This window comes from Acipenser ruthenus, chromosome 3 (genome assembly GCF_902713425.1).
Source record: "Acipenser ruthenus chromosome 3, fAciRut3.2 maternal haplotype, whole genome shotgun sequence".
NCBI lineage: Eukaryota > Metazoa > Chordata > Actinopteri > Acipenseriformes > Acipenseridae > Acipenser > Acipenser ruthenus.
The window spans coordinates 41,431,626-41,445,897 of record NC_081191.1 but is presented as its reverse complement, the minus strand read 5'-3'; the positions used below and the strand labels follow the sequence as shown (position 1 = coordinate 41,445,897).

The window sequence follows — 14,272 nt, the reverse complement described above, 5'->3', positions numbered from 1 at the left end:
GCAGGACTTAATGTGATCAACCGTGAGGGTAACATAGAACATTAATAGGGGATTGACAGCAGCAGGTTGATCTTTCTAAATCTTCATCATTTTGTGTTTTAAAACAGGTATATGTTTCTTTTACAGTCACACAGCCAGGATACAGGATTCAGATACATGGGTAGATTGGAAGATAGGAATGAGGTTCAGTTTCTTTCCATTTGTATTTATTTATTTATTTTTTTTAAATCACTTTTTCCTTTTTCTTTTCTCTTTTTTTTTAACCAGTGTTATACTCTGATGTCTCCTATGCTGTCAGCTGATAATTAATTGGTTCTAATCTTAATGTCACTTGATGTGGAGCAGAAACAAACACTCTCAGCTTGGTTGGTTTCCTCTCTGTTGACATGAATGCATTGGTGTAACAGGGGAGATCTGTGCTGACTATCTGGCGCCTGCGTGGTTCTGCAGGAAGGGGGCAGCAGCCTCGCAAGATCAGCCTGTCAATCATGGCAATGTCACGGAGAGGTTGGGAGGAAGGTGTGTTGGCTTTCCCTCTCTCTGAGTGGTTGACAGGCGGGCCTTGGGGGGGGTTGCTCGTCCCATAAGAACTGCGCTTGGTTGTGTATTTGGGTGGCCATGACCGGGAGAAACCCAGTGACGCTGAGGAGGGCGTACACAAAACACCAGGCAGGAACGCCAGTGGTAGAAGCGAGAGGGTAGGACGGAGACCCGAGATGACCAGCATAGCGGCAGTGGGGGCACTGCGTAAGCAGCACTTTTGTTTTGTAGTTTTATTACTGTGTTTTATTTTCCCTTTTCATTTCGCCTTTGGTTTTCATTATTATTTTTGAGCACCTGTGAGTGCGCCTGCCTATACCTGTGTTGGTAACCTGTGGTCCTGATTATTGTTGCCGGTATACAGGCCACAGACAACAGTGCCCTCTGCGGGCTAAAATAAATCAAAAAGAAAAGAAATAAAACTGGGCACCTGTGGGGTATTTGCAAGTACAATCTTATGTCTCCAGTGTCAGTGACCCCCACCCTTCCACAGTTGGGTAATTTGTTATGGCAGATTTCTGCATAATAGATATTCCCTTTTACTACATTTTAGGAGAATTCTGATGTGCTATATACATTTTGTACCTTCCACAGGTAGTTCCACTTACCTTCATTTAGAGAGTTTATGTTTATTTTTTAAAAACTTTTTATATGAACTGTATGGGGTATGGTAAGACGTGCGAACAGCATGACCCTATAAATTAGACATGAAGATAGTAATCTTAACATAGTGCACAATGACAGCTGAAAGTGTATACCAAAGTATACCCTTCTAATATTTTAATATAGTAAAAGTGAAAGCATGGTAAAGGATAGGTAAGCACTGTAAAACCCAGATAGGTATGTTAATGCATATTACAAACCATGGTAAACTATGGTATAACCATGGGAAAAGCACAAAATGACAGTGGCCCATGTGCCTGCTTGCGTGATTGTACGGTGTACTGGACTCACCTTTCCTCGTTCCGTAAGAGTGGTGAGCATGACGATCACGGCACAGTGCTGCTCCCACACAGCCTGCCAGAAGTGCGAGCAGGTGTGTGGCAGGGGGCCCTGGCTCGCCACGTACTTGTTAACAATGCCGGCTGATGGGATTGCCATCTGAAAGGGGAGAGAAACACAGACAAGGCAATGACAACCATGCATTTACGCAATATGCGCCCTCCACGGCATACCTTACTTAGTGGAATATGTCAAAATATTTTCGCTTAAAGAGTCATACCAGGGATAAGGTTTAACCAGATTGCACCAAGACAAAGCTTCGGTATGTTTTGTGCTCATTAAACATGTTGCATTTTCAGCCTACCAGCTTTTTCCACACTATCGATAGGTGTTGTCTTTTAAAACCCATAACAGCCTTAAATGGGATGCTTCACCTCTGAATAAAAGAGCCATACTCTGGAGCTCAATGTGCTATACTGGTGTACATCTCAAGACAAGAACCACTTTACATACAAAGGAATTATCTTTGATGTGGTATTGGAAAAAAAAAAAAAAAAGCAGTAATCTTGGACTACTTTACCTAAGTTAACATTAGGTAGTCCAACGTTAGTGCTAATCGGGATACTTTTAATTAAGTTGACCAGAATTAAATAGCTTTTTTTTTTTTTTTTTTAGCTAGAGGGAACCGTTATTGGAATTCTAAGATAATAGACTCAGGAGAGTAGTTCTCATTCAACAACATGATGGTAGTCTTTATTAATGATCCAAACAGTAGCGCATCTTAATACCACTGCCCTAAACATTTATAAATCAGATTTTTACAGGCTTCATTTCACAGTATTTTCATTGCATGTTTTAACGTAAATAATGGGTCAATACTTCACTGCTGGGAGAAAACACTGCAGTGGTTTAGATCAATCAAATAAAGGCATCAATGTGCCCTCTGTTTATCAATACGCACATCAGTATTATTATTATTATTTGTTTATTTAGCAGACGCCTTTATCCAAGGCGACTTACAGAGACTAGGGTGTGTGAACTATGCATCAGCTGCAGAGTCACTTACAATTACGTCTCACCCGAAAGACGGAGCACAAGGAGGTTAAATGACTTGCTCAGGGTCACACAATGAGTCAGTGGCTGAGGTGGGATTTGAACCGGGGACCTTCAAGCCCTTTTCTTTAACCACTGGACCGCACAGCCTCCCGCATCAGTAGTAAGCGGTGGCATAGACTCCTCATAATATGAATGTTTTTGCTGGTCCCTTAAGAGTTGACAAAAAATACTTAACAGAAATGTAAAATAAAAACAGGACTCGAGTTTCAGCAACTACACAGCAGCATTTTCTTATGATAAAGAAAAAAAAAGTTTTTGTGTGAAAGCATCTGTTGCAACGGTATTTATTTATCTGTATGAATGGTAAATACATCCCTTGCAAAATCTAGACAGCCCCCCTAAAAGTTTATTTCTATTTTGTGTTCTGTAATGGAAGCTTAATCCATGAATAGTTTACCTGAGCTACATTTTCGTTTGTTATTTGTCACAGAGTGTAAACTGCAAAAGAGCAAGAGCGAGCCAGGGATAAAACCTGTATGCATTTCTGTACCTAAGATCTTACACATGCTTGCTACACTTGTATTATTTGGTGCAGTTTACAAAAGCAGGATAAATACATTTGAATTCATTTTAGAAAGGTGATGAATTTACCAAAAAAAAAAAATCAGGTGATTGCTGTGTCCTGTTGCTGGTTCCTGTGCAAATGTGTGCAGCTGGGATGCAGAACAGGAGCCGCGTTGCTGGGCAACCAATTGAGCAGGTAGGCGCAATGCTTACAAAGGTACCACGAAATGTTCCTGTCAGGACAACTGAGGAAGTCAGCACCTCTGGTCACTTTTTTTTTTTTTTTTTTTTTTTAAAGTAACAAAAACACTTATTCACTGCTAAACATGAACTAATTTAGATGTGTAAAGGATACTGACCTTAAGGTTAGGGTTTCGGTGTAGGGAGAGGATTATTCATTGTTTTATTAACGATAATATGATAGCCATTCAGAGTGCAGTGTCCTGACAGGAGAATTTTGTGTTACCTTTGTAAGAACAGCCAGTTAGGCTCGCCGGCGCTGAGCTGATCAGGTGATCCGGATTGGCTGGGGGGAGTGCCCGGGGAGGCTGCGTGGAGCTCAAAAAGCGTCTGTGCCACAGCTCAAGGGTATTGCATGGCCATTGCTACATGGGTGCTGAGCAAAAGCTTGTGCTTTGTTGACATCAAGGAGGAGAGTATCCGCTCCACAGGATTAACTACTATGAAAGCCTTCAACTGCAAGACGGTGTTCATGAAGGCATTGCCCAGCCAAGGCTGTTTAAAGATGCAGGAGTCGCCGTGAGGATGTCAGGACTCTGGAAGCCCAGAAGTAGGTTAGTTTAGGAGAGGTTGATCCCAAACAGTGTATAGCGAGGGTTTGTGTAGAGAAGTAGGTTCCAGGAGCGGGACATTCCTTTTAGTGGGACTAGCGCTCGCCATTTGTGTGGCAAAGTTTTATTTTGAGCTTTGTTTTCTTTTCTTTATTAAATGCAACACTAGTGCTACCATTGTTGGTACCCTAGTGTCAGCACTTGTATAAATTCAATATGCGCACCTGCGTGGCATGTAAACGCTCAAAGCGCTGTGAGTATTATTCAGTGATGACCCACACACGTAACATTTCACCCTGTTACATTGCCCAGAAAGGATGGTGCAGTCTTGTCTCTGGGATGCTATATACTGGCGTTGGGATACTCGTTCCGCTAATTACATTTAAATCCTACACCTTGAAACTCATATACCACACTTAGTTATCAGTTCTGCCTGACTCGTTCATCAGATACTTTCCTTTCTGCAAATTTCCTCTCCCAGCCACTGACAGCATGAGTTAAACTGACATCACAGAAGCCTTATGAGCCATGTCTGCGTCACAGCTCACTTTCTGCCAGAATCAGAGTGCAAGCAGTTGAAGTGCATTTTTACCACTTTAAATGCATGCTCTTAAGAGCCTGATGAGTGAAAAGTTCCATTGAAGGTGATCTTCAAGGTAACTTAGCTTTTCTAACGAGACCCTGAGTTTTACTAGATTCTACACTACAGTATTTACTGTTTCACTCCAGTCATTTAAAATATATATATATATATATATATATATATATATATATATATATATATATATATATATATATATATATATATATATATATTTAAATATACAGTATTTCAAAATGTATAAAAGTAACAAAAAATAAAAAAAACAACTCCAAACTATCTTGCTTGGTGGTATGCTTACATTTTTGGCTGCAGTCACAGAATTAGTCTCTTCATTCTTTCAGGGCAGATGTGTAGCAGGTGCACCCTGATAAAAGTGGGTTGGTGCACCTATTATTCTCACTTCAGAGTTCCAAACTAACTTTTATAGACTGCTCAGGTTGCTAGGATAGGTCTACCTGGTGTCACATGCAGCAGTGTCATCTTGGATGAATGAACTAATTGGCTTATCAGTTTTAGACATGTTTTATTTTTTTATTTTTAGACTCCATTAAAACGTAGCTTTTATATTTCTGTAAAAAGTCTACTGCAACAGTAATTGTATAAAGTAATTTAAATACCAAGACCACTCTGGTTGCATGCCGAGACCAGAACCTGTGTTGTCATCTTGTGCCCTGCTCCTAACCAGAAGCCTAGTCATTCCGAACCGTCAATAGTTTTTGAAAATTACAATAATAAATTATTATTCGATCCCAAATCTAATCTTTTTTTTTACATTTGATGTTGTATGAGACAATTAATTGTTTACATGAACTACAAAAGCAAGTAAAAAAAACAAAAAAAAAACACACAGAAGATATTAAAAAGAAATAAAATAATAAAAACTTACATTAACAAAGTTGGCATTTATGTAATCATCCTCTTCTCCCTCTAATAAAGCAACTCTGGTATTGTCATCTGTTAGAAGAAAAAAACAACAACTTTAAATACACATACAAAAAAAAGTGTTTAGATTAGGAAGGGAAATGATACTAAAGCAAATTGCAGTTCTACCATAAATCCTGACAATATGAGATGCCAAGTCTGCATATCCAAGGACATAACAAAGGGAATTGGCCCAAAGAAAATGGTATATCTGAGATTCAAAACCATTTTTTCCTGGTTTCCAGTCTCTGTCCGTAACCCCTGTGGTTTTGACATGTCCCAAAATATGCAGAAATAATACTAAAAGCACAGAAAGCGTGCAACATTAGTTTGAATTCGGTTTGCTTTCACAGAAACAGTGTATTGTACTTACATGGCAACACATCCTTGTACCGGTTCTTGTCCATGTTCTGAGGTAATTTTGCACACAAAATGGTCATCCCAGGTTTTTTTCTATACAGTTGCTGTCAAGAGAGAAAATCCAATACTGCATTTATTTATACAACATTTGCAGTGTTCGGAAGCAAAGTGCTATGTATATATACAGTACAATATTGTTTAGGATGCTGTATGATACAAGCCAATATACACTTTTACTGGCTGCTCTGACCTTGAGTGGGTAAAAAGCAGCTTGTATATTACACATCACCCTAGTCTATATTTTACATGACACATCATTAAAAAAAGAATAAATAAACAGAAAAGTGATTATAACATTTCCATCTTAGAACATAAGAAAGTTTACAAACGAGAGGAGGCCATTCAGCCCATAGTGCTCGTTTGGCTGTTAGTAGCTTATTGATCCCAGAATCTCATCAAGCAGCTTCTTGAAGGATCCCAGGGTGTCAGCTTCAACAACATTACTGGGCAGTTGTTTCCAGACTACAACGATGCTGTGTAAAAAAGTGCCTTCTATTTTGAATGGCCCTTTATCTAATATCCACTTGTGACCCCTGGTCCTTGTTTCTTTTTTCAGCTCGAAAAAGTCCCTTGGGTCGACATTGTCAATACCTTTTAGAATTCTGAATGACTGAATCAGATTGCAGCGTAGTCTTCTTTGTTATACAAGTTTTCTGATCAAAATAAATGTCAGGTGGCTGTTTCAATATCAGGGTCTACAGGGTATGTTTAGAAGTGTACTGCTAATTAAGTAGAGGTTGTATTTCTAGCTCACTCTTTGCTGTGTCAAATGAAAAACGTAGGGTTGTTTATCATTACCATGGTTCTCCTTCAAGTACAAGGGGAAAAAAAAAATCTAAATGGATGTTATTACTCAGTTTTAACCCAACTTAAAATATATCAAACTATTTTGTGTGCTACATTTCTTAATGTTATTATTTGTTTAAATTGAACAGATGTAGTATGTTTAGGTTGCTATTTCATGTGTTTCATTCTGAATACAGCAAAAATGACAGTACTCTGTTGTGTACTGTAGCTTTAATTGGAAGACCGACTCGCACTGTGATGTTGCTGCTCACTGCTTAAGCTAAGTTGCGTCCTGGGACGATCTTCTTCAAATGGGGTTAGGGTTAAGTTAATTTTCTGCATCGTGAAGGGGTCATTCGCAAGACAACCCCAACTCCAAAAGCAGACGCTTTTATCCAAAGCAAATTAAAATATAACAATATATTAAATTACACCGGCTCACACCAGCAGGGAAGATGGATCCATAGCAATCCTTAATTGGAGGCAGTAGAAACAGGTTTACGAAAAATATGTTTAGTGATTGATGATTTCTCAGATAATCTTATATCGATTTCACAACTGCTGCATTAATGATATGCACACACTGTCCTCATAAGGGATAAACCCGATCCTGCGCTGTTTGCCCACCCTGCTGTCATGTCAGTGCTGTGAATTCTTCACGTGTGACAGCTTGGATATATATATATATTCCTGTGATCAATGGCTATTTTCCCTGTACTCAAAGGATAGCATAGGGTTATTTATCATAATATTGGTTCACTGAAATAGATGAAAATAGCCATTACTATTTCAGGTCACTGTATTTTAGTACTCCCAGCGAACTTAAACATAAAAATGATGCAGATTCTCCTGATGCCTTAAAAGGCCTGGTCACACGGGCGACATTTGTCAACAACAACAAGGAGGCGACAGATGCTGTCGGCTTGTTGCCTCGTGCGACCACCCTGGTCAACACCCCGGCAACATGTCTCCCACTTAGGACGATATTCTATTTTTAAGGGAACACAAGCGCAACATTTTTAATACCAGCCAATCAAATTTGTTAGTAGTGTCACATAAGGCTAGACCATAACAATAGCATATGATAAATTCTGATTCCTGCATTTCATCCAATTAATTACAGTCTATTGATCTGCAATACAGTGTGTGTGTGGATAAGTGAATGTTACCATCCACGATTACAATAACATTGAACATTGAAGCTACGAATAAATGTATTTTACAATAATAATATGCCACGTGTAGCGTATTTTTAAAAATGTTTTATTTCAAACTAATTTACCGTGTATGCAGTATGCCTGTCATTCCTACATGAAACCCCAATCATAACATCTTTCATTTTAACAGTAAAAGTGAAATTTGTTTAAAAAAAATCTGAAGTCTGCCTTCTTGCTCTCGAAAGCCTAGAATTAAAGTACAGTATTGAAAACATTGTTAATGAATACCTATACATTTATTATGTTTGGCATAAATATGTAGACCTACTAAGTAAATAATTCTACTAATGTACACCTTTTTATTTAAGAAGGAACTACAGGTTTGTTAATGTCATTCATTGATACATTTCTCTATCGAACCCTCACAGCATGTTTACGTCTCGTGACAAATACGTGCATTATGACTGGCTTGCATTACGTTGTTGCCTGTGTGTTGCCAGTTATCGACTGCAGGCTTGTCTCTCATGTGACCACTGCAAACTGCAAGGCAACATGCAGGCAACAAATGTGTTCCTCTTCTTGTCGTCGACAAAAGTTGCCCGTGTGACCAGGCCTTAAGGGTGCGTACAGGCAGAGCGGTGACAATGATCCGGGAGGCTCATTTGAGCAGCCTTGGTAAACAGTTCAGTGAGAGAGACCACACAAGGCTAAATCCACGAGTAACTTGAAGGACAATTATAAGGCTCTTCTCTCGATATGGTTTGGGCTAGGTCAAAGATAAATTACTCAAACAATTTGGCGTCAACCAAACCATGTACACAGTTCAGTTTTAGTATTTATTTGAGAAGTTTTAAGGTCCTCTTTTGAGATAGGGGATTTGTGTTTTAAATTTAGACCCTCTGCTGCAGTATTCTTACACTGAAGGTTTAAATTGTAGTTTGCCTTTCTGAATACCACATCTTTTGCAATTTCAGTATTTCTTTCGAAGAATTCGAAGTGCAAGGCAAAACAGGCGAGCAACTGCAGATCAACTGACTGCAAGCGAGCAGCCAGTTTCATCAGAAACAGTCCGCCGAGAACTCCACAGAGCGGGATACCATAGTGGCCCAACTCCCTGTTAATTGACTGTACATTAGTGTTTCCATTTTTTGTCCACTACCTGTAGAACGTGTTGTGGTTAAAACATTTAGAATGCTTGAGAGCAAGATCTACACTCTCTGCAACATTATAAATGTAGTTGCTGTGAATAGGTTCCAATGGGGATGTAACTTTTATATTATAAATCTTTAGAAAGCCTCTATCCAATTGGGTTACTCAGCTATACCTTATGTTTGTATCCAGTAGAGAGTTTCCACACTCATTGCAATTCATTCATATGTCAGACTGCTTATTCTAACAGCAACAATGACAAATGAAACCCGTCTTTTCATAATCTGGTGTGCACTCTTTATAAAAATAAAGTTACCCCAGTCAGTGTAAAGAATATATGCTTACCACTTCTGAATGTAAAGAGTCTGTGCTATATCCTGTACACATAATGGAATTTACCATTCATGTAGAGAAACACTATAAAATCAAACTACATTTTTGCAAAAAAGGATGCCCTAATGACCATACAAACATACTGCAGTTGGTTCTGTGGACAACATCCCCCGTACTGTGGTTGGTGCGGTGTGTCATACTGGGTTGCGTCAACTACATTTGTGAAAAATCCCCAGAAGAACCGCCAGGTGACGAAATTTTCTTTATACAGTCGTCTCCGTCTAAGAGAACACCCCTCAGGAAGCAAGTGAAGTGTTCTCTTAGCCAAAGTGTTATCTAAGACTGAGTTGACCACCAGACACAATATAAATCAATAAATAAATAAAATAAATATGTATTACTTGTCATGACGCACATGCATCAACATATGAAATTAACAAAATAAGAGAAAAGCAATACACCAGTGTATGTTAAAAAAAAAAAAAAAAAAAAAAAATCTGGTTTCACCACAAGGTTGTTCTATCAGCCAAAGTGTTCTCTTAGAAACTGATCCTGCTCTGTTCCATTGTCCATAGATCTTGCCAGCCGATCTTGCATTGTTTCAAACACTCACATCTCGTCCATTCTCGCTGCTTGGCCTGGGAAATTGCCTTTACACACCTCATCCTCTCCTCCTGCTTCTGCACCTTGTTGACTACCAACTTCCTCCGTTGAGCTGGGGCTGCTTTGTGCCATGTAGGAGCTGAACTGAGACCAAGGCAACCTCTTCCATGCTGCGTGTGCCCCATGATATCACTTATACGAAGGGCAGTCTTTGCTGCCCACTTTCTTCCAGGTTTCAACACAGGTGCTGCCTCCCCTCACATATTCATCGTGTGACTCTACCAATGTAATTTCCAATCGAACCTTGGCATACTTAAACTCCTCGGTTAGAGCTGAGACTGGCAGCTGCAGTATCCCTTTACCATACAGTCCCACTCAGCTGAGGCAGCGTGGAACTGCTAACCGTTTCCTGACTTATGAACTGATTAACGCTTCCAGCTTCTCTATTGTTGTCAAGAAAACCTCATACACAGTGAGTGGCCACAGAAGTCTTGACAGTAGACCAAACTGAAAGCACCAGAGTTTAAGTTTGCCTGGTAAAGCACTGTTGCCTATGCTCTTCAACCCTCGCACTGCTTGTTGTCTCACTTCTACCACACGAACTGTGTCCTTTAGGTCCCTATCACACCATCTCCCAAGACTTTTCACAGGCTTCTCAGACAAGGTTGGTATTGCCTCACCGTTAATGTAGAACCTCTTATCCACTACTTTACCTTTAATTATAGAGATACTCCTTGACTTACTGGGCTTGAATTGCATTCATGCCCATTCAAAGTTATTGATTAGTTTGCCCAATAACCGATTAGTGCAGGCTACTGTTGTAGTCATGGTTGTCATGTCATCCATATATGCTCTAATTGGTGGCAGTCGCATTCCAGAAGCAAAGCGTTCTCCTCCCACTACCCATTTTGACGCCCTAATAATTACGTCCATTGCCATGGTAAAAGCCAGTGGAGAAATGGTGCATCCTGCCATTATTCCAATTTCTAGACATTGCGATGTAGTGGTGAATTCTGAACTTGAAAAACAAAATTGCAAATCTCTGATGAAGGCTTTCACTAAGTTTGTTATTGTCCTCGGTACACTGAAAAAATCAAATGCTGCCCAAAGAAGTTCATGTGGTACTGAACCGTATGCATTAGCCAAATCCAGGAATGTCACACGGAGCTCCTTCCTCTCCTTTTTAGCTGTTTGAATTCGCTGCCAGATAACACTTATGTGTTCTAAGCATCCTGGGGAACCAGGAATACTGGTTTTCTGTACTGAAGTGTCAATGAAGCAGTTCTTCATAGGTAAGCTTACAACCCCTGAGCAACAATGCTGAAGAAAATCTTGCCTTCCACGTTTAACAGGGAAATAGAGCGAAACTGACTGAAGGTGCCTCCTTTCTCTAACTAACTGCTCAAGACTTTACAGGAATAGTTTGTACTTTATCCTTTCTTTTTTCAACTCCAAACCTCTCACTTCTATAGACACAGATGGTATCCCCAAATTTATCCAGCTTCTTTTTGACTGTTCCACCTAACCTTTCCAACGCAAAACAGAGATTCATGTTTACTGTGTCTCACGCTGTTTCCTCAGAAGCTCTTGGTCATTTAACTTTAGGCTTGCGCCCACTGAGGTTATGTTCTTTCTTACACTGGTTCATATGACCGGGTTCACAAGGATTATTAGGTTCATCACTAGTTGTGTTTATGCAAGTCCTCCTCTCATCTATGACAGGGGTGCTGATATTCTGTGAACTGTGGTTTGCTTCCTGTCGCTGGATTTCATTCGACTGACTTGACTGACTTCGTAAGAAGTACTGATCAATGTAAGGCCCTTGTCCCTTCTCCCTCAAGCATTTCCTTCTCCCTTGATGAATCTTCAAACCCCTAACCATTGTCACTTTGCTCCAGCTACAGACACAAACCTGGAGCTCCATGTCTTTGCTAACTGCAGATCTTGAGCTAGTCCTTTGCAAAATACTCTCTGTTCCCTTATCTGTTTCCTTTTCTAAGTCGCTTCCTTTTCTAAGTCGCTCTCGAAGACTCTAGGGGTATTTTTCTCTTTAATTTCTTAGAAGCCTTGGGCGGGTGTCTCCAGCATCCCGTTCCATTTGAAAAACACAGAGCTGGATACTGCCAACTAGGGTGGCTCATCCTTGCCAGCCCCAATGGGGTCTATTTCCTCCTGTCAGCTGTCTCAGCAGGCTGTCACAAGGTCTTTCCCTCGTCGCCAATTGCACTATTCACAGCAGTCACTGGACATATCCAGATCTTCATGACTTCCATTACATACAAAGAGAGTAGGTGTTAAAACTTCATCAGACTCCGCTCTCACCAAGATAAGCACCAACTAAGACATAGCTTAATAAGACATAGCTAGTGATAACATAGCCTAGCTAGTGCTAAAAGAAATAAGAAAATCTATTTTAAAAACTTAATACAGAAAAAATGGCATTTTTTTGTTCAACAATGTGTTTAGTTTCTGTCAAATCCCAAGGCTTTGGCAGTCATCCTGCTGATAGCATTACTGCTGTACGCTTCAAAAGGATTTGTTTATCCACTTCTTCTGCTGTCTTTATCCAGATGTTTTATAGGTTTAGTTGTAATAGGCTTCACTGCACAAACAAATCAAATCTGTTACATTTGACCAAGCTTGGACATCCTGACAAGTACAGACAGACTAAGCCAGGTATTTTTTTTCTTTTTGAAATGTGAATGAAATGAGAGAACACTGCAAAAAATCTCTTGTTTAAATTAAATAACTTTAACGAAGAAATCATTAGAGTCTATTTTGAAAAATGTTTGATTTTAAATGGAGGTGCAAATGACACATACAGTTGCAACCAGACTTTGGCACAGCACACTACCGACTCAGTTCAATACAATAATTTGTGGTTAAAGATAACAAAATAATTCCATAAATCTTATCAGTTCTGTACTTCCGTTCCCTAAACAGGGCTGAATTGTGGAGTTTGGTGTAATTAAATAAAAATACATTTTAAATTTTAAAACTACACAGGGTTAAAGGAATATGTTGCAAGCATTCTTTCCTGTCCCTAACCAGCTGATTCCCCTATTGACTAAAATAACCATGCAAATTACCTTCAGTAATATTAACAGTAATTTCCTGGGAGCAAGGCAAGCAACCAAATAACTTTGTTTAGTGTAGTACCGGATATCATGTTTTAAAATGACTACATGTGTGCTACTATGTGTTTCTTTCAAAACTGTCCATTCGAGACCTGCAGTATTTTTCCTATACCTGAAGCTAATACTCAGGCTCAATGCCTCTCCTACACTGACGAGGAGGCAAATATAATTCTGCCACAATCTCTGGTGAATTACCGTTAAGATTGGCGGCGTTTACATGCACAAATCATGACAGTTTTCCTCACAACGTGTTTGCCGTACTTTTCAGTTCTGATTTAGGAAAAAAAATCGTCCGTACCAATGCAGATTCCTCAATTCATAGTCATTTAGGGGAGGAGATATTTAAATGTCCGTGTTTGCTTACTAAGTAGGAAAAGAACGACTCTGACTATCATGAGGAGAGCTTCATACGTTGCCATGAAGATAAAAACAGTCGTGCTGCCAAAAGGATGTCCTTTTGCTGTTTCATGTATTCGCGTGACAACGTCACACAGTCATGACTGTAGAGTCGATTTTCACATGCATGTAAACCCAGCCATTGTCTAATCCAGATACAAAGATTGTACAACTAAAATCTAAACTGGACTTTTTAAATAAAAAGACAATACGGTATCAATGGCACGCCATTACCTTATCGGAATATTGGAGATCTAAACAAATACCGAGAGGTTTAAGGATTGGTAAACAGCCAACATTTGTGCTAAAGATCTGGAGTTCCTGAAGAAATGGGAGCACATATTGAATAAATGTTCAATGGACTTGATCCTATTAATAATTGAACAAACTAAACTTGAAAGTGAACCGGTGAATTCAGAGGTATCCCAGGTTAACGTAAAACTACAGGAGATGATGAAATCGGAAGATTATAATGGATATGTACACAAGCTAAGTTATGATTTACAACAATTTCAAAACAAACTGAAACCATACAAAATGAAGAAATTTGAAAGACACCCAGGACTATAAGGACAGCTTAGTCTACAGCTGGAACGGCAAATTAATGAAATAATCGGGGTACTGATTAATGTACCGATGGACAGTCCTCTACAACCAGTGAACGCAATTCAAGTGACTCAGTCAGTATGGATGAACCGGCTACTACTAGATCTGGACGTTTTTTTGTACAGACGCCAACAGAACTATAGAGGAGGGCAAAGACAACGAGACACTCTTGACCGGAGGGTCGTGGGTTCAATCCCTGGTAGGGGACACTGCTGCTGTACCCTTGGGCAAGGTACTTTACCTAGATTGCTCCAGTAAAAACCCAAC

At 39.6% G+C, this 14,272-nt stretch overlaps 1 protein-coding gene across 6 annotated transcripts in view; it reads right to left on the bottom strand.

Moving 5' to 3' along the window:
• ptpn3 (protein tyrosine phosphatase non-receptor type 3) overlaps positions 1–14,272 on the bottom strand; it is a 190,152-nt gene that overhangs the window by 43,151 nt on the left and 132,729 nt on the right. For all 6 annotated transcript variants that reach the window (XR_009318150.1, XM_059012938.1, XM_034059035.3 and 3 more), the window contains 3 exons: positions 5,792–5,882; positions 5,384–5,451; positions 1,495–1,641 (listed from right to left, as the gene is read on the bottom strand). Coding sequence is in view for 5 of the 6 variants with exons in the window: in XM_059012938.1 (XP_058868921.1) it covers positions 1,495–1,641; positions 5,384–5,451; positions 5,792–5,882 (306 nt within the window). In the remaining variant the exon portion in view is untranslated. The remainder of the gene's footprint in view (positions 1–1,494; positions 1,642–5,383; positions 5,452–5,791; positions 5,883–14,272) is intronic.